Here is a 21,305-nt window from a genome sequence, read left to right as displayed (position 1 = left end):
AGTTATGGCTTTCTAACTTTTTGTAAGTTTTTATTTTCTTCTTGGGTATCTTAAATATTACTATCATGCTTATTGGAAATTTTATAATAAGACTTGGGTTAGCTTGTTGCAAATATACACGGTAGTCACTACAGAGGGTTGCCAAAAAGATGAATTATTCACTTGTTGGTGAATCACCCCATTGGTTTGTTAGAAAGATGATGGAAAGGGGAGAGAAATGTTTGAGTTTCTCTAATATAATCCTTGGAACTGGATACCTCATTTATAAAATGACGTATCTTGAGTAGTTACATCAGAAAAATAGAATTGTAATTGGTTGCTTTTCCTCACATTTAATTTCTGCTATGGTAAAGTCCTCTTATAGTCTTCCTCTACTACACTCTTGAAAGGAATTTTCTCCTTGCGTGTAGAATTGTCAGTGTGGAGAAGGAATGCATTGTATCCACTTCATGGATACCTTAGAGTTTGAAACTACTCCTAATCTCCACTAATTCACCTGCACTGAAATCCTGGAGGAAACCTGTCAGTTTGGGGAGTACTGGGAGTCCTGTGATGATTTGGAATGTTAGTTTTTACAAATGCCTTGATCTCTTGTTAACTGCCTTGATTGCTTGCTTTACCCCTAGTGTTTTTAATTTTGAGTGGTGTAATGCTTCTAACTGATATTTGGCCAGTCATTACCTGTATACATCATTGATTAGGGGCTTTCACTGCACACACAGACAGAGGATTCTGCTCTGAAGTTAAGGTGAATGGATGTTTGAAAGTACAGTGCCCTTGCAGTGTGTTCAGAACTATCTGGTTCTTAGAGTTGGTTTGTAACTCCAACTCTTTTTCTTACATGTCAAATTACATTCCACCAATTTGTTACCCATCTGCTAACAAATGCACACACGTGCCTTTTTTGCACTTTTCTGGACAGTGTTCTTTCCTGGGAGCCATTATGATCCTCTCATGCCTTTCTCACTTTTTAAAGCACTTGTATTTTTCATTGGTAATTGAAGTAAGTGTGATCTTTCTGCAAATGTTTAAACATCTAATGTTTTCTTCACGTAAATATTTTTTGATAGAATTTGTAAGAATAAGTGTTCAAGTACACTCATTATCTCTTCAAACTCACTTGCCTTTGTTTCTTCCTGGAAGCTTATAAGCTCTTTCCCGCCCTTAGTCCTTTGTTTCACAGTTTCTGAAGCATAAATATTTACCAAACATTTAGGAAGCTGGCATTAATACTTTAGGATTGTTAAATAGTGCCTTCACAATATATTTACTCATTTTATATTTATTCATTCATGGTGGATTGGGTTGGAAGTGTGCTGATGTGTTGTGTTTAATCTGTCTTCAGTAGGCAGCTAGTGAGAAAACTTGACTTTTTTTCCTTTCCTTTACTGTAAACTTGAATTATTGTATACTGTATTGCAGAACCCCCTCAGACTTGACTAAGAAATGATGCAGGTAGTGCTCTCTTGGAAAATATTCTCATTTTCCATCCCCAGACAGTTTTTGTTCTTTCAAACTGTTAGGAGCACCCACAATGTGCAGTTTTGGGCACAGTGCCTCAAAACTACAAGCTGTATAGAGGAAATCATTGGCAGAGAATATACAGAGCCTTAGGTGAAGATATAATCAGTTTAGAGAGCAGAGTCTGAGCAGTGTCTCTGCTTGTAAAATAGCAGTGACTGATTTTCATTAATTTATACAGGAAAAGAATAAATGGTATAGAGAGTACTGTTTCTTCCTCAGGATTGCCACTAACTAAGAAATTCAAGTTAATCCGTGTTCAAGCAGTAACTTCAGAAAACAGCAGAAAGAATATTTAGTCTCTTTCAAATTCATACTGTGTGCTCTTCAGACTCTTGGTATTATCAGAGAAGAATGCTGGTATCATCCCAAACTGTGTCCACTCTTTGAGCCTAGTGAAGCTTGAAATGGAGACTCTGTGGTTTGCTGCTGTTTTGTTACTCGCCATTACTGTATATTACAACTGATTTTTTTTTTCTGCTTTATTAGTGCCTCTGCTATGAAAAGGGAGATTTTGTAGTCAGCTCACACTTCAGGGAGGTGCAGGTGTAATAAGGGTTCAGGTTTGATCTAAACTCTGAATTGTGCTCTGCCTTTGTTTCCTATCCCTTTCTTTATCTCCTCCTCTCCCTGTTAGGGATTTTTTTTTCCCCTGAGTTGATGAGTTCACAAAGCAATGAGAAGTTTCAAGAAACCAGGCGGGCTTCTTCAATAGGTGGTGTCCTCCTGGCTTCCTGAACTGTGCTGGGCTCTTGTACATTGTGTGCTCCTCTTGCTCTGGTTTGATGTTGCATCTGGTTGTAGTATGGTGAAATGATCGTGTGTTTGAAGACCCAGCAGTTAAGTGTGATTTAATATGCAAGTCTACCATTTTGGAGTTCCAGTTCAGTCTGAGGAACAGCAACAAATCCATAGCATACCCTATGTGCAGAAAAATAGCACCTTCTGTACAGTCTGTATTGCTTTAGTAGGGAAGGAAGAAAGGAGAAGCCTACTGATCAAACTTAGGAAAGTCTGTTTAGGAGTATTAATATAGCCAGAGTAAAAATCATTCAGCATATGAGTTGTGGGAGTAGATTTCACATCACTCATGTGGATTTGTGGCCAGGCCCTTTTTTTTCTGCTCTTTGAAGTCAACCTTCTATATTGCAGTCTTTTAAACAAACACACAAAACCCCTCTTCTCTCCCTCCCCCAGCAATACCTTTGAGGGAACAGAAATGGACATCAGTGATTTGAACTGTGTCTCTTATGCCAGTTACAAACCAGGAGCAGAGAGCATCTCCTTAAATATTCTGTGTCATGGGTAATAATACAGTACTTTGCTCCAGAAGAAAAAAAGGAATGTACAGTTTCAAAAGATGTTTACATGCTTTAATGAACTCTAGATTAAATGTTTGTCTATTTAGAATATCAATTGATTTGGAAGCTTTTGCTTGTTTGTTTTTGTATAAGAAACTTTACAAGGAGTCAAAACCTGTTTATTTTTTAATTCTTAAAGTTGAATAATGTCTTTAAAATTTCATTGCTCCTTTTAGACCAACAACTTTTTGTATTAGCTATCTAAGTGTAAGAGTGTAAAGCAGTTATACAACTAATATAAAGTAGTGTCATGGCTAGAAGTTATTTTTTTCAACTTTATTTTAATGCACTTTATGTGTATTAAGCACTTTCCTCCCTCTTCCTGGTTTGTAACAGCCTTCTAAACCTTCCAGAAGTAAAAGTCAAAGCACATAGGTGTCAACTGGCTAAAATATTTAATGTACAAAACACTTGAAATACTGATTCTAATTTCAAAATACCATATGACACATTTTTAAATTGCCTCTTCTGAAGCTGTGTAGTCTTGAGCAGTTAAGTGTAAGATTACCAATCAGAAGATTCCCATTCTTCTCACAGTTTGTGTGTTCTTTGATGTATCTTTTCTTCTTTGTTTCTTCTTTATTTCTGGCAAGGCTGTGGGTAGTTGTGTAGCATTTTTAATAGAAAAGACTGAAAGTGATGTCTTTGACCACATTTCCCCATGTGCTTTAAACATTATGGGCAAGGCTTGTGGAAACTTTGCTGTTTTGATTATTTTTAGTTCATCTATATTTGCTTCCATACAGCTGGAAATGTACTGTGTTTGAAAAGAGTGAAACAAAGGAGCTCTGTCATGTTGCAATATACCTATTAATTTAAATCTTCTGAAATTATGTGTTTTGAGAACAGTGATGCTGTGAAAAGTGCCTGGTTCTAATAAAATATTCCTTCTATGATGAATCATTATTCATGTTTCTAGATGGCTGAAGAAAAAAAAATTAGGAAAACTGAAGGGTGTCAGTATTTACCAGTATAAATTAGGCAAAAGTTGAAGATGTTTAAGCTGGAAAAAGCTTGTGTTGATTTTTTGTATTTACCTAAATTTCTGCTGGTATGAGAAAAAAACTGGAAGTTAAGACATTGTCTTTCCATAGAAGGCAGAAACCTGAAAAGATTGCAGGAGTAGTGTCTTTATACAAAATCTTAATATTCTCATTCAGCTGCTCCAAGTAGGGGGACCTGAGTATTGTTTCTGGATGTCTCAGTGACTTTTTTGCCTTTCTTTTGTCTTCTAGGCTTATCTTGTGACTGTGAGACACATGGTAGGGCTTTCACACTTCTTTCTCTTGTGGGATAAAAACTGTCCTGTAAAAGAAAGGGAAAGGATAAATTGATAAGATAGCGAGAGGAAGAAAAATATCTGTCCTCAGAAGAAATCCTGTCCTTTTGTTAGAGAAAACCTGGATGCTGGAGGGGAGAGCATAGTTGACAGAAGAAACAAGAGGGATCTCAGAGACCAAACACAGTGCAAAAAAAAGAAGCCCGCATTTTGTTGCAACAATATAGATTGGTAGCATGATAAAAGAAATATTACCCACAATTTATCTGCAAGCAGTTAGTCTTTATAGAGAGGCATCCAGGGGTACTTTTTTCTCCCAAGTTAAGACATTTATGTGGTGACTTATTGCAGCAGTGGGCAGGAGTCGCTGGGCCACTGAGTCTGGCTTCTTCCTCTGTTCAGAGAGATCAAAAATTTAAGCAGATGGTCATCGTTCTTTGCTATCCAGAAATACTGGTAAAAATGAATAATTCATTGATGGAGACCTGAACATGAAAACACCAATCTTTTAAAATTCAATTAGTTTTGCTTTTACCCCAAACCCCCCACAGATAAACTAGTGGAAAAAGTTAAGTATGGCTTTCCTGTTTGTTAGACTTGAGATCTCTAAAGATGCTGTTTTGAGCATGTCTCCCCAGTCAGAAGAAAAGAAAAAGTGAGTCTGCCTTAAAATAAAATTAGTCAGGATACCATCTAGACTCTTTCTTAGAGATATTCATTAAAATAATGCCTGTGTGCATTAGAGCCATTCTTGATGGCATCTTGTCAATATGTGTGACAAAATGAGATTCTTGGTTGAAGTACAGAAGAATTTCTGAACCTGTGAATATTTGGTATTGTATGGCCTTATGGAATCTGTCCGTGTCTTGTTTCAGGTTTACTGTTCTCTGCATATGCTCCCATTCACCTGACTTTGGTATATCACCAGCTGTGATTCTTGAGACTGATTCTTCTCGTGACTGATTTTTATTTTCTTTTTAATATCCCTGTACTGGAATTCTTATGTGGTAAAATCACATCTGTTTCATCCTTTGGAGAGTGCACCAACATAAAGTCTTGTTAATCCATGCTTGAGACTAATTGAGTAGCCTAATGATGGCTTGAATGCCCAAGTTCCATGCTTTTAGGAAATGATCACTAATATAAAAATACTTGGTCAGGGTTTGACATTGAAGCTTCGTGGTAGTCCTGCAGGTAGGGTATAATTAATAGGTGTAGAAATGAAATTACCGTGTTTCTGAGAAGCTAATACATTTGTGAAGTCTATAGGGCATAATTTAGCAATTCTCCTGTGCTTTTTACAGTTCCTATTGCATATTGCTTGTAATTTCATTTTTTACCTCATATTTATGTCAGTGAATGCTGAGATGGGAGGAAAAAAGAAATGTAACTGGTAAATTTGTTTATCAGAGGTCCAGGCGAAAATAATTGTAACTTAGGCTTTTTATGCATATTTTGCAGAGAAGGTTGTATTTGACCTAAAATGTCTCAAAGTTTCATTGACTACTTGCTTGCATTTAAAGCAGTAGTGCATGGGGTCAGCTTAGGCTGCTTATCCTTCTCAAGGACAGGGAGCTGGTTTGCCTGTCTAGTAATGAATAGGAGCTGTGTTCTGTGGACATATCCAGAAGATGGTTGACTTCGCTTCATTCTTGTGATGTTGGGGAAATCGTGGGAGATATTATTCATTTGCCTAGCCAAATTCATGCAATGGACTGCAGTTAGTCAGTGCCTCACAGTTTTCCAGGGATGCTTTAGGTTTATTTTTGTGCACTGAAAATAAGTGCACAAATAAATGCTTGTAACTAACCCTTCCTCTGTAAACATTCTGTAGATGCTTCTTGCTTCATATGTGCCTTTGTACCCAGTTTTGTTTCGCCCATTTTATTCTCCCTACAGGTGATGTGATAAAATGGAAGGGAGTTTATTACTTGTTAGAAGAGGGACTTTCTCCAGCTGTAGGTTATTAACATATGATCACATGAATACTTTACCCTTTACCTTGAGTGGGAGAAAATGTAATTGCTGGGGCTGAGAGCTCAAGGCAGGCTGAGTGCTGCCAGCATTGGAAGCTGATGTCCAGTGGGGGGGTTCAGACGGGCTGGGACTGCTCTGCTGTGCCTTGGAGCTGTGGGGGGAGAGCCTGGAACTGGAGCTGAAGGACATTGCTGACTGAGCTCTGTAACCTCACATAAAGCCTGAGGTTACATTTGGGGAGATTTTTACAAAACCAAAAGAGAGAGAAAGGAGTCAAGTAAGATTTTTTTTTTCCAAAATAATTAAGATATCTAATTTCTTGTGTTTATGAAATAGATATTTAAATCTGTATTGGTTTCCAGTTGGCTTCTTCTAGTTCCTGACAGTTGTTTAATTTTTTCTTTTTTTACTCTAGAGAATGCCTAATCCTTTATTCTTTTCAGATGGTAACTTTCCTATCAGCCCTCAAAAACTGGCTTCCTGTCATGCCGATACATTCAGTAAATGCAGCTCTTCAGTGTTTGCCAGTGCATTGGTTTGGTGGCCAAGTGATACTGTTCTGGCATTTATTTAGACACTTGAAAAAAGCTGGTCAGAAATTAATTTTGCATGTTATACTTAAGGATGGTGCTGTGGAGAACAGCGCAATAAATAGTGGAGGTTGCATGGTGTTTTGTATGACTTCCTTTTGTGTCTGAAAACATATCAATACCTCTTGATAGAGATTGATTCTCGGCTGTGGTGAAATCAGACTTTGATTTATATTTGTGTTCCATCATCTACAATCAGAAAAATATTTGGTCTGTGTTGGTCTTTGTAGCTTTTTTTTGGTCACAGGTCCCTGGAGAAAATTTTGAATTCTATTTTGAAATGCCTTGTATGGGGTAGGAGTGGGAATAACTAGTAATACTGAATCTTGCTTTCAGGAGGCAGGAACTGTTTGATGTCTGGCCTCTGAATGCACAATCCTGGTCGTGCAGAATTCTTTCTGCACGAGGTGAGAGAGCAAGGAGTAACAGTGCAGGGGAAATGACTTGCCTGAAGCTAATCTGCCTCATCAACTGTAGACTTATTTTGAATGCAAGCTGCCCAATTTGTCATGAAACCTTGGCCAGCACTGGCATGAATGCAGTGTTTTGTAGCACTGTCTGTCTTGCTTTACAAAAATCTGCTGTTTATTTTAGGATTTCTAGCAGCTGTTGGTTGCTTGCCCAGGCTGCTCTTTTTATGAAATGAATTTATTTTTTTTAGGGAAGGAAATGAAAAGGTTTGAAATAAGAATTTTCTTGTCTGAATTTTCAGAGGAGATTGTGAAGTTGAGAATGTTGCATTACCTGCCTAATGCTGGCATCAGAGTTTTGGGATCTCAGTCATGTTACAGTAGGTGAGAGTTGAAAAAAGGCCATAGAATATTCCAATTTCATCAACATAGTCTTGTACAGATTTTCACAGTTATTACATAGGATTAGCAATAAAATTAAATGGAAAAAACACTTTTCTGATCTAAATTTGTGTTTGAAAAGGTCCTTACATTTTCTCAGAGCAGATGTTTTCTGTGGGTGCATTGTACACCTTTGTACACCTTTGCAACAAAATCTTGAAACACTAGGCAGAACATAGGTGAGTAGGATCTTAGGACTTCAAGTTAGTATTGGAGGAATGTGCTGGTGTTTCTGTCCTGAAGTCATGGAAACAAATAATGGATTCTTTTCCCTTCCCTCATCAAACATATTCTTTGTTACCAAATGTAACTTGCAGCTTTCTACATTTTCCTTGAATTATAATTCTGAAGGTATTAATAAAGTGTAGAAATCTGGTTTCTAATATTTTAAGAATGTTGTAGTTATGATGCTTTAAGGACATAACGAAGAGAGCTTCTGTAAGAGAAGAAGGGGAAATCTGTTCTTCAGCCAGCTGACCTTCAGGGTGCAAAAGGTTTTCAGACATGCACCTCTTTAAATTCTTAGTGTGTTAGAAATCTTAATGTTGGATTAAACAGATGTCGTGCATCTTCTGAGTTGTAGTTCTCTGGTCAGTTACTGCTTACCATTGTAAAACCTAACCAGTTTTCTTTTATCTTGGGCTTTTTTTGTCTCATGAAGTCAAGTGAAGATGTTACCAGGAGTTGGCGTGACACTGGAATGCTTAAAGATGTAACTTTAAAAATAATGAGCTAAAGATAAAACAGTTTTAAATCAGTCTAATATTGAAACAGCAGGAATTGTGCTGATTGTGGCATTCTTCCTCTGTTAGGTGCTCAGGTTCATTAGCAAAAACTGTTTTGAGGTGCAGTCTGTCTGATCAATGTTAACACTGTGGTAATGTCATTTTTCCACAGGTGAGCAAAGTTAGTTTTCAGTTATGGGGTTTTTTGACTCTGTATACATACAGAGAGTGAATGTAGAAAACCATAGTGAAGTGGGTTTGTCAGAAATGTGCAGAAGGGAACCGCAAGCCTTAACAGGTTTAAAACTACTGACACTTGAAAAAAATCCCCCACTCACTCAGCCCTCTAAATCTGCAATCATTTGTATTCTGCAATTCTACGGGGCTTGTGTGCTAATAAAATACAAGTATTGTTTTTCTGATATTTTAATGTATATTAAAACTTGCCTTACAGAAGGAGCTAATTATAGCTTCCTAAACTATCTTAATCTTGGAGGCAGAAGTTTTGATTCCAGGAGATATGTATGTGCTGCCAGCCAAATAATCTACTTCTCTCATTTTGAAGGGGAATCCAAATCCAGCAACCAAAGATAATTTGAGCCATGAAATATTTTGACTTACACATATGAGCTGTTTGTCATGTAGTGTTAAGCAGTTTTCAGAAATTGAATTCACATGAAATTTGACTCTGCTATGGCTTTTGCTGCAGGTTGCAGAGACTTTGTGGGTGAGTTGGACACCCTCGTGTGATAAAACGACCCTTTTTGCATTGGGTTAAAAAAATGCCATTCTTAAAATGTTGTGATGTCTGTAATGGAATTTGTGTAGTAATAGTGCTGCAGTTTGTCAGTTAAGTGTGAAGTTTCCTACTCTGGACTGTAATCTGCCCATCTGGATCTGGTTTTTTTAAATGGTTTGTAGCTATGAATCTCATCAGTGTTATCCAGTAAATGCTAATGAAAAAATTATGTTGCTTATTCATTTTTTCAACTGTTTTAAACATAAAAATGTCATTGTGTGGCTTAGGGCTGATGTAGGCCTCCCCCAAATTATTTTTGCTTTCAACATGATCTTATATCTCTGCATTTGCAACTCATTGACATAATTTTCAATGTCATTTTACTGCTGCAAAATGTTTATGTGATCAGACAGAGTTGCATAACTCTCGCTGAGGAAATAAGAGATATAAGAATGTCTTGTAAACACAGATCCCATTAGGGTTTTAGTGCTGTTAGTAAGCTTATGGGGTAGTAGCAATGGAGAAGGAGAAAGATAAAAGCAAATAAGAGAAGCAGATTTGTCTGTAAATTTAAAAAAAAACCCAAATTTTTAATTGAGAGTTCTGCACTATTTACAGGCGGTAAGAAGGCTAATGTGCATATTTAATGGGTAAATTGCATAGACAGAAAAATACAACCAAATAATTCTGCTAGTTTCTTGTTTGGTTTCTTTGTGAACAAATTAGTGTGATTCAAAGTGACTCTTGCTTTGTTCTCAGGAGCGTTTTGCTAATTTGTTGATCACTTTGTTCTCTCTATGAATATATTTTTTGATTATTAAAAAATGTGTATATGTGTGTGTATATAAATACTTTCATTCTTCCATGATGAGCATATCATCCTGCCATACAAGCCTCTTGGATAAAACCATATTTTTAGAGTTTTTCCTGTGGCTAATTGCCTGAAATACTTGAGGGTTGCATTACAGTGTCCAGTCCTTGCTGCTTTTGCTAGATCATTTGTGTAGTTGTGCTTGCTTGCCATGCGTATGTGGATATTTTAAAACTACAGAAACATTGAGAGAAAACAAAACCAAGGGAGGCCTCAGTTCAGAATTTCCCTCTAGTCTGTGTTGTGAGCAAGGTTGATTAACAGTAAATCAGCAGAAGCATTTGTAGCATCCTATCTCCATCACTTGATCCCTGTTCTTGTCTTGTCTAACCCTCTTGATCTGTCACAGTGTGTGAAAAACTCACACAGATGAATTCCACCAAAGGCTGTTGTTCTCCATTTGTTGTTGCAGCTGGCTTTGTGAACGCTGAGGTGTTTTGCAGGGAATTTGCTTGCAGTGCATAGCATCTGAGAAACAAGTAGCTGAAACTTTATTATAGCTTGGTACAGCAAGTATTTCAGTATAAAGAAATTGCTTATTTTCTTAAGATTGATGCTAGACAAATAGTTGGAGAATCAGGAGCCTGTATTTGTGCATTAGCTTCCTTAGCCTTTAAAACTTCTACTTTTTAGCAATACTGTGGTTTGCTTGGCTTTTCTTACAAAGGAACGTTGTGGGTTTTTGCCCTTTGTACAAAATGGCATGGAATTGTTAATCTGAAACAGGGGAATTGAAAACAGCTAATTCAAGACAGCTGGGAGTTAGTATTTGAATATTGCCTTGTGTCTTTCAGATGCTTCAATATGCATGTAGTTAAGCTAGACTATGACTGGGTACAGATGCAGCTCCCTGTGTCCATTCAACTGCCAGGTTCTGATGCAGGAGAGTCTTGGTTCAGCTTCAGGGTCTTCACCCCTTGGCTTGCCTGTTGGTTTAGTTCCCTTGTGTTGTATTTGGGACCAGAAAGTGGTACCCCTTCTTGGTGTCTGCTCAGCCCTTGTGTCTGCTGGGCTGCTGTAAAAACCCAGCATCTCCAGCTGAGCTGAAGCAGTCTGTGATGAGTGTGTTCTCTTTGAACACCACTGAGACCAGCTGTGTGATTTGGAGAGATCATATGCAGCTGAGAGATTGATGGTCTTTTGAAGGGAAATTAATCCCTAGTTTTAAGTGTCTGAATGCTGGCCTGAAAGAGGGCATCTTGAGTCAGGTTTTCTTCATTATCTACACTGCTTCTTTGGATAGTCTACTCTGAGCATATGTGCAGCTCGTATGTTTTTTGCTATATGGTATAGCTTAAGAGCTGCTCCAGCAGTTCATCTGTGAGCCTTTACAATGGAAGTTTCTCATGATGTTCAGTTTAGTTGCACTCTTCTATTCCAAATCCTCTCTCCCCTAACTTGGAGGAGAGAGGATTTGGAATGGGTGTTTAAAGGTAAGTAGTTCAATTGTTTTCAGTGCTTGTATGTTACCTCTCTTTCTTTCAAATGTTTAAATTTATGTTGGTTATTTCAGTTGTGTTTTTATGTTAAGTATTTAGTTTTCTTCTGGATCTTGGTGGTTGTGGCTCAGTACTTCCTGTGTTCCATGTCTTACAGGCACAGAGTAGCTGAAAAATCTCTTTCACTGAGGTGGCGAACTTTTCCTTTATCTCTTTGAAAACACAGCTGTCCTGTTTGTGACTGGATCATGAACCTTAATTCAATCATACTTACTCTGATTTAGTCCCGGGATTATAATCCCAAGACTATTCAAGGATGGTAAAATGGAAGGAAAAAATAAGTATTAATGGCCTAAATGCCGTGGATATAATTTATTTGCAATAACAAGTTCATCTTTATTTAAAAGGCTTATATTTAATTTTGCAGTCTTCACCTTGGGAAACTGTTTTAAAAATTCAGTCACAGCATTCACCCTCAAGTATTACAAAGTTAAAGACAAAGGTGATGTTTTCTGATATTTCTTGCCAGGTCAGAGCCCTGAAGGACTGTATTTCTCTGGCATCTATTTCTTAAAGACATCAACTCAGAATAAATTTCTAGAAAGAAAAAAAAAAGAGCAAGAGAATAAACTAAAACCAACAGCAGAATTTTAGAAGGAAATGTACAGAAAACAGTAAGAAAACAAGTATTTTTAAAGAGTTGGTTTATGTATGTTATAATTAAATGCAATGCTTCTTCTGCTTGCCTGTTTGAGAATTCTCAGCACGTTTTGGCTTTAAGTGATATCAGACAGACAGTGTATCATTGACTTAAGCCAAGGGGCTTTTTACTGACAGGCAGTTAAATTAAGCAAGCAGAAATCCTGTACGTGCATTCTACAGCAACAGTTCTATGTTTCTACATGGGAAATCCTGTAAAAAGCGATGTGTTATTTGCTATTTGTAAAATGAGATTTGTAAAACAGATTTTGTAACACCCCCCATACCTCCTGCACCAGTAAAGATTGAATTCTGCATATTTCCTCTTAGTTTTACTGTTCTCACTAGCTTTTGATATCACAGGTGATTGACTTAATTTTCTTCATCTTCTTGTTCCGTCTATAGCTATATTACTTTGTTACTCTTTGTTACATTTAGGAGTGAAGCCAGTGACAAAGGTGAGGCGAAAGGTCAAATGGGGACCAGGGATTGCTGTAAAATCAAAGCTGTAGACTCATCTCTTAAAAGACAATGTAGCCCAAAATGCTAGTTTTCTAAAGTTAGGGAAAGCAATGTGTCTTCTCTCTTCCTGTGAGTTTTGTTCACTTGTATTTGTATTCATTCATTTGTATGTATAATTTACTTTTAGAATGTGTATCAAATGAAGGTAACTCAATGGAAATAACCTGACAACAGGTACATCAGTGTTTAGCCTGGTTGTCTTTTCTTTGTTGTGTTTTAACAGCTCTTTGGTTTTCTCATGGTCCCTGTTCTGCTGATTATTCCAACTGTTTGCTCTCTGGTTTTTTGGTTACTGTGCTGAAGGAATACTCCTAGATCATTTTGAACATGATCTGTTCTTATGAGTAATTGTTGGCTGCACCTTATTACAGCCTACTCCCTTATAGGAAAGATTAAGCAACTGCTACACATTCGTGTCTGTGTGGTAAGCCCTGCTGACACAGAAGTTGTTCTCCCAGTGAAAATTGCAGGCTTGTGTGCACAGCTTGTGTTGGCTGTTTTGGGATCAGGTGTTTTGTTGTTGTTCCAGCAGGAATAATTACATCTATGCTAAAGTTTCAGCTTTTGCAAAATGGCTGTGAAAATCAGACCTGTAATTCATGCAAAACCGTAGCAAAAAGAGCAGGATATTCCTCGTGAAAGCTACATGTTGTGTGATGGTATATAATGAGGTGTGATTTATTCAGAATGGTTCAGATATGCTTGATCTTGCATTTTAGTTGGGAGATATAGATTAGATAGATAGCCTCTCCCTTCCAGACCTGGGTTTTCTTAGTCATTTAGCCTGTGAGAATTGTTTCAGGTTGCTTATGCTTTACTTGTGATTCTATTCTTCCAAGATTTTAAATGTGCTTTTTCTTCTGGTTGTGTCATGTCTGCTTCCAAGAGCAAATAGCGATTCTTGCTAGTTTTGCTCCACAATTTAAAATTATCTTCTCCCTTGGATAGTTTTATCTCAAGAATTTGACTTCACTGCTGTTTTAATTTTTTTAATATTAAATTTGCAGTCTTCCTTCCTATACTTATTTTTGCTTTTTGGGCAGAAGCTGTGGTGCTTTCTCCTTTACTTTTTTAGCAGACTTCCTTTTCTCTTCTTTGCTAAAAATATTTATTATAGAACCTGAGAGTACCTTTTGCCTGTTTTATTGATAACACCTCTTTATACAAGTGGGTATGAATCTACCTACAAGTAGCTGTAAATCCACCAACCCAAGATTTGTGTATCTAGAAATAAGCTTCTTGAATAGATCTCTCTTTGTTTGGGACTCACATTAGAATATTTGAACTCTAGTTTTAGCACCAAAGTAGGACTGTCCTAATGACTTTACAGAAGTAAAAAGAGAAAAGACACTCTAATACTGCTCTGAGCCATATTGCAGGCAGGGTTGTCTCACCTTGGCTACATGGGTGACTACCTCCTTGAAACTTAGGGCAGTTTATCGTCTTCATTTTGGCATTTACATGTGTGCCAGGGTAGCTATTGTGAATTCACACACCCTTGGAGTATGATTGACAAATTGTTTTCTACTTTTCAGTTAATTCTTACTCTTTTTTCAATCTCTCTTTTTCCTTATTGAAAATTCTGAACTTTAGAACTGTGCATGGTCTTATAAGTAAGATGATTGGTTTTATTCCCCCTCCAGGTTTTACTGCTTTCACCTTATTCCCAAGATGTTTCAGCTGTGTGCTCTGAGTTATGCCACATAATTGGCCACCTGTCTTCTGCTCGTTACTACTAACACAGTACAGCTGATGAATCAGTTAATGGGTTCAGTGCAAAGTCAGCCTTACCTTACTTCACTTTGTACAGTTATTAAAGTCAAGCTGGCTGACTTGTGCTAGACTTGTGCTGGAGCAGATGAGGTCTCATGTTGTAGTATTTCTAATCTAACCTTCATACCCAGCGCCAGATCTTTATAAAAAGGAATGGTAAAAAGGAATACCATCCAGGCTGAAGGCTTGCAGCTCTCAAAACAGTCTACAGGTGTTTCATTCACTACTGAGGTAGTTTTTTGAGCCTTTTATGTTGTAGAGGTTGTTTAGGTGTTATCTCTTTTCTAGTATTGTGTAATGAGATAACTGAATAGAGTACCTCTATAGAAGAAATGCATTTTAAACCTTGCAAAATACCTCTTCTTTACTGCTCAGAGTAATTTCAAGTATGAAACTGCCTCAGTTTGGACTTTCTGCAGTATCTACTACTACTGTAGCAGCAGGAATGATATTAATTTGACTATGTTGCACTAATTAGAAACAGTACACTTTTTAGGGACTAATTTAAAACGGTATATTTTTTAGTGACTTGGTGAAAGCCTTACACCTGTTTTGGTTGTCAGAAGTGTAAATGAAATTACTTTTCTGCTAAAAGCTTGTTTATCTGCTAGCTGTAGAGAAAGGGGCACATCTTTTTCCAATTTCACTCATTTTATGATCTGCTTCTCTCATATTTGTGAAGGGGATTATAGCACTGTAAAACAGAGACTGGATCTATAACATAGAATAAAAATCATTGGTGGTGGAAAACGAACCCTGATGGCAAAAGACTGACTCTGTCTGGGAGAAGGGAATAATAACTAATGAATCTAATTTCACTGCAGAAAAAAATCCAAGTGTGGATGTTTGAAAACTGTGGGGTTTTTTCCATACTTATGTAATCCTTTCGTTTGTTGGGTCTGCTCAGTGCTGGGGGTGATGTTGGCTGCTTTGCTGTGTGCATGCACTTTCATAGCCCTCTCCTGTCCTGTCTTTCCCAGCTGCTGGGACTGGAGGGCATCTCTAGGCAGAGGGTCACAAAGTGCTTACTCATATCAGGGCTTAAGTTTTCCTTGGATATGCTGTCTGGAGGCTGGCATGGAGGGGAAGCTGAATGCCAGATTGGTTTGAATCCTGGCTTCCAGTGGTGTTTTAGTGGCTGGTGAGGGAGGCGAAGAGACATAACATCGAATATCTGAATTAATTAGGGGTTTGGCATCACGGTTTGGAAGATGGGGGAACCAAGGCTGCTCTAGTGATGGGTCAGGAGGTGAGCTCAGTAAATTAGGGATGTATGTACTTGCAGATACGACAAGTCTGGCATTTTATATAAAGTGCAATCTGGGTCAGAGCAAAGCAGAAACATGAGGGTTCTACAGCCAGATGATAAGAAATCTTCATCTGCAGGTAAAAACATTAAAAGTGGAGTTAGTTTGGTAGAAAGGTGATGGTTAAATATATTTATATAAAGGTCTTACTGCCTTAAGATCCTCGGAAGCTTTGTGTAGTCAGCACTGCACTGACATGTGAATTCCCAGTTGCTTCTCTAAGGAATTTGAAGTATAAAGGCAGATATCATATGAAAGGTGGTGGTGAAGGAAATAAACCAACAAATACTAATTGAAAGTAAAAGCTTGTAAATAGGTGAATACTGAGTGTTGTCAAAAAAAGTTAACACTAAGGCTCCTGCATAACCATTGCATTGCTGCTTGTGCATATATGTTGTACTAATTCTTTGTGTAGACTACTGGAATTCGGAGGATGTTGCTGCCACATTGTAATGGAAATGTATGGGAAAGTACTTGGTTACCTTAAGTCTTTCTAAATGACCTCAGTTTTGTCAGGAGACAAACTGCTAGGCTGATGCAGCTCTTTTGGCCAAGGACTATTTTTTTTGGGATTTGTGCCCATGCCCTGAGTGGTTGAAGACAAACATGGAGTTGAGAGACAACTCTTCAAAGCTCTGCATAAGATTTCTGTGCTGACTTTTAATATCCGTGAAAAATGGTCTTTAACGTGGTGAGATAAAAGAGAAGGTGGAAGAGCTCCCTGCTTTGACCTCTTTAGCCTCTCACAAGTTTTGTTCTCTGAATGGCTAATTGTGTTTTGTTTCTTGTCTTTCTAGATGGGCTGGTGATCCCACTGGTGGAACTCTCTGCAAAACAGGTTGCATTTCACATTCCATTTGAGGTGGTGGAGAAAGTTTATCCTCCAGTGCCTGAACAACTGCAGCTTCGAATCGCCTTCTGGAGTTTCCCAGAAAATGAGGAGGATATCAGGTAATAAATACTATTTCTTTTTCACTGATGCTTAAGAAAAGATTTTGTTCACTTGAGGAGAATCATTGTCCTTTTGATGTCCTGTATATTTGGTGCTTCTGTGGCTCTCATGTGCCTTTTGTAATACATGGATGGATTACTGTGGCATGTGCTGTGATATTCTAGGGTGAGCTGCCTTGCATATGTACCAGGAAAACCATGTAGATGTCTAGGTTCTGTGTGTAAAGGATAACAAAATAAATGCATCCTTTAATTTGGCTAACAGTAGCCTAGCTTGTGGAGTTTTGTCCTTACGTTAGTCTTACAAAATCATCTTTCCAATTTGAACCTGTTGCTGGAGTCAGAACTTTAACTGGGTTCAGAAATTGTCAAAGAGGGCTTGCTCAGTGTCCTGTGCAATCCTTTTGTTTGTGTAAATAGGAGAACCAGAATTTGCTGAATACATCAGTGATCAGAGTTGATATGGTCAGATGACTATATTTCTTATGTTTCTACATTAACTATGTGACTACATAGTCAAAGATTTTCTGCTTTTAGATCTATTTCTAAGCTTTGCTGAAGCTTTTATATTATAGGAGGTTTACCCATGTAACTGTGCATTCAGAATTTTGTTGCAAAGTAGTGATACTACACTCTCTTATAAAGAATCTTGCTGAAAGTTCTTGGATGTGTTTGTCTAAGGTTCAGGTATCATATGGGGGAGGTAGTGTCAGAAGTGCTGATATAAGATCACCTGCTAGGGAATAGAGCAAGCCAGCTGGTTGTACGTGTTCATTATTCTGATAAACACAGATACAAAAAAACCTCACAAGAGCATGCAGATAATTAGTCTAGAAGGAGTTTTTACTGTGGCATGCTAACATTAGACCTTGAACTATACTATACTATATGAAGGCTTAATTTTAGACTATGAATGAATTTGTATTTCAGAGCCTTAGGTGGAAATTCCTAAAACTGCTATACACAAACCCAGTTAGGAAGAGACTAATGATTTTTGTGGTTGAATTGTAATGTTGAAATGGCAGGATAGACCTAGACTTAGTATTCAAATAGCAAGGGTTTTTCAAAAGCCATGTCAGCAAAGAGGATAATACTGTGAAGTTTCTCAAAACCAGAGTGATCCTGACCTGTTCTGTTTATGTCTTGCAGGTTGTACTCATGCTTGGCGAATGGCAGTGCAGATGAGTTCCAGCGAGGGGAGCAGCTCTTCCGGGTGAGGGCTGTCAAAGACCCTCTCCAGATAGGTAAGATCAGTGCAGCTCCACGTCTCTAGATCCTTCAGATCATATCTGCAATGGGGCAGCAGTGCTATGACCAAAACAAGCTTTTCTGGCATCTTAGCTGAAATTCCCTGCCAGATGTATTCTTTGTAATGTGTTGAGCTAAATGCTGTGTTTTATTTTGGCCTCAGTCAGCTCAGCTGTGAAATGGACTGAAAGGTCAGAAATGTTCTGATCCTTAATGTGTCTTAGCATTTTCCAAAAAACTGTATAGGATACCTTTTTCTCCATAATGCTTAAATTCTTCATTGCTAAAGAGAACTTGGCTTTCTAGTTGTCTGATCAAATGATCAATGCCTAAAGTGCCTGTATAGCACAGAGGAAGTTTGCAAAGTTTATTCTTGTAACAAAAGAGTTTTATTAATTGTACAGTTATTCATGTAGTATTTTGGCAGATAGAAATCCTTTTTGTTGGACAGTGGATTTTATAGCTTCTCCTACTATCTTGTTCTTTTCATGTTTTTTGGCTATAGAAGCTAATCTTATCTATACAAAGAATTGGACTCTGTTTTTTTATTAAATCCTTTGAAGCAAAGAAGAATATTGAGATAGCTTTTTCAGTGGCAGCTGTTTGACCAGAAGGCATTATGTGAAATGAAGGTACTACTAGTATGTCAAGGTGGGCTGTGTCAATCCCATGCAGATTTTTTTTCTTGCAAGTGTGAGCTTCAGAATCAGAATATTATTTGGCATGCAGGAACCAAGCCTGTTCTAATAAGAAAAATGATAATATAAAAAACTGTATAATGTTAAGAAGGACATCTAGGGAATTTCTTACATTTTCATGTGATGAGGGATAGAGACTTCTGTGGGCCTGTTTAGTTATTAGAACCAGGAATACTTAACTCTCAATGATGAGGGAAATGAATAAATTTAGGTAAAGAGCCCTCAGAAAGTGAATAAAAGGCACACGTACTATAAAGGTTTGGGGGGGCCAAAAAGAGAAAGAGATGGCCTTTGAGATACACAAACTGCAAGAGACTGATGAACTGTTACCTGAATACAGGGTAAAGCTTCTGAAAGGGTATTACCTAGTCCAGTGTCTACTGTGATAGCAATAGCAGGAATTCTTGGAGTGAAAGTGAAGAGATCCCTTGTACTTTAATCAGTTTGAGTTCAAACTACCTTCCATGGTGTCAGTGAAACCAGATTTGGAATGTCAGCATTGAATTTGGAAATTTTGCTAAATAGGATTAAACTGACTTTTGAGGTCATTAATAATCTTCCAATGTCATGACTTAAATGCTGAGAGAGGCCTCTAAGGAATCTGCTAAACTTCAGGAAGCCAAATGTTTGAGGCAGAGAAAATGAGCAAAATATTTGATAGACAGTAAAAGTGTGGTCAGCACTTGTTTCAGTAATGCATTAAAAAGGTGAGGAGGTGTAAAGCAATATACATGAACAAAGGCTGGGAATATTAATGCAAAACCTGTGTTTGGGAGAGCAGAAGAGTAGGGAAAAAGAGGAGATGGTGAGTGATACAGGGAAAAAGCTTCTAAAGTACACATAGAAGCAACTGCAACTGGGGTTCTTGACAAAGGATTGTGTGTGTGGAAGGGAAGTAAGAAACTTTGTTTAAATAGTAAGGTTGCCGTGTCCTTAGGAGAGGAATTGTATCTAATAGTGTTTTTTTTTCTCCATAAATAGCAGCCCAGAAGTTGGGCAGCAGAGATGGGGTGACTATATTTTCAGCTGTGCACTCCAGATGATTTTAAGTTGTGTAGTTGCAGTATTGGGTTTCATACACTGACAAATGGGAGAAGAAATGCAAGAAATGAAGCAGCTCTTGAGTTGGGAATTGATTTGGAGAGGGATTGAGCAGTGCATTGGGATACTGTGTTCAGTAGGAAAAATCTTGACTTGTGCTTTGTGCTCTTCTTGTCCCATTTCCCTTTGTAGTCTAAGTTTCATTTTTTAACCATAAATAATCTTAGTCATTTTGTCTGCATGCATATCCATATCTGTGATTTCTGAACAGTAGCACCTCTTCACTGCATTCCAAACCCCCAATTTTTTACAGCTTTGTCCTGTATATACACATGGAATTGGCTTTTGTAGACTTTCTCCCTCCATTCTCTTTGTAGCAGTCATATACCCACATTGTTGCACTGAATACATTATTGCTGTTCTTAAACAGGTGTGTTGTAGATTTCAGGGACTTCTTTTTTATCATTGTCTTAGTTTCTTTTTAACAGCTGAGGAAGGCAGCAGCAGGTTCAGTTTGGATTCTAACTTGGCTTCTCCTTCAATAGCATCTCCACTTTTTAGAGGATCTCCTATCTTGGTTTAAAACAAGCAACTGTCCAAAAATGCCTTCTGTGTAAAAGCTTTTGTTCAGCTCTTGTTCCCCCCCCCCCCCCTTTTTTTTTTTCAAAAGTTCCTGAATTCTAAGCAAAGAAGTGTGTTTTCTGTTACTGTTGTAGGGGCATCAGAACTGCCCCTGCATCACAAGAGTGATAAAGAAAGCCGTGTTGCAATGAGTTGGTGTGGAACTTGGGGACATGATTTAGTGGTGAATGAGGCAGTGCCACGTTAATGCTTAGGCAGATGATCCTAAGGGTTTTTTCCAACCTCAAAGATTCTGTGATTCTTTTATTTTTTCCTGGTAGAAGAAACCATTACTTATAATCCAGATTGCTTTCTTCATATGTTTTCCTGTGCCATCCCACAAATGATTGTTAAGTACAGCAGGTTTGTTGTTGCAAAAGAATTAACTGGGCAGTACTGCTTGAATTAGCATTGTAAGTGTCAGGCATGTTTGTCAAGCTACACATTGATTTGAAGCTTGTGATATGTCATGTTAAACTCCTTAAATTTTGTCTTGTTTTGTAAGAGTTCTTCTCTCATTGCATTATCATTTAACTGTCTTAGTATACAAAGAAGAACGTCATGGAAGGGGCTTGGAGTTGGAATCCAGTCTTCTCTAACACCTTTTGCGTATTTCTTTTGTTGCAGTGTAACAGAATTACTGCAATTCTGACTGGTGAAATGCTTAATTTGCTTATGTGAAAGTCAGAGCATTACTCTGAGTTGTTTCTAGTATAACAGAAGGACTAGCTGAACTGTTTGGGTTGTATTAACCAAATGTGGAACATAAATTAGAACTGTATCTGGTAATAAGCAGTGCAGTAATTTTGTGTGAATGCCTTCTTTTGTTTTGATTCTGTTCCAGTTGCTAAAATGGCTGAAGAATTTGGGTGGCATTATGTGTACTAATCAAAATAATCACTCACATCAGGGAGAGGATTTGAATTATGGTGAACAGGAAAAATAGAAAGGTTAAGCAAGGCAAGAGCAAATTTGTATTGGTATGGGGATTATATTTTGAGGAGGATATGATGCACATTATTTTAAATGGAATAAATTTAGTAGGTCATGTGCACTCCTGAACACCCTCATTTTTATGATTTCACGATATCA

The 21,305-nt window shown here is 37.7% G+C and overlaps 1 protein-coding gene across 3 annotated transcripts in view; it reads left to right on the top strand.

The window, feature by feature from the left end:
• Positions 1 to 21,305, top strand: part of ZSWIM8 (zinc finger SWIM-type containing 8) — a 75,889-nt gene that overhangs the window by 3,456 nt on the left and 51,128 nt on the right. For all 3 annotated transcript variants that reach the window (XM_084209949.1, XM_084209950.1, XM_084209948.1), the window contains exons 2-3: positions 16,452 to 16,605; positions 17,755 to 17,849. In XM_084209949.1, coding sequence (XP_084066075.1) covers positions 16,452 to 16,605; positions 17,755 to 17,849 — 249 coding nt within the window. The remainder of the gene's footprint in view (positions 1 to 16,451; positions 16,606 to 17,754; positions 17,850 to 21,305) is intronic.

Source organism: Fringilla coelebs (genome assembly GCF_963513975.1).
Source record: "Fringilla coelebs genome assembly, chromosome: 8".
NCBI classification, from domain to species: Eukaryota; Metazoa; Chordata; class Aves; order Passeriformes; family Fringillidae; genus Fringilla; species Fringilla coelebs.
This window is presented reverse-complemented; position numbering and strand designations above follow the sequence as displayed.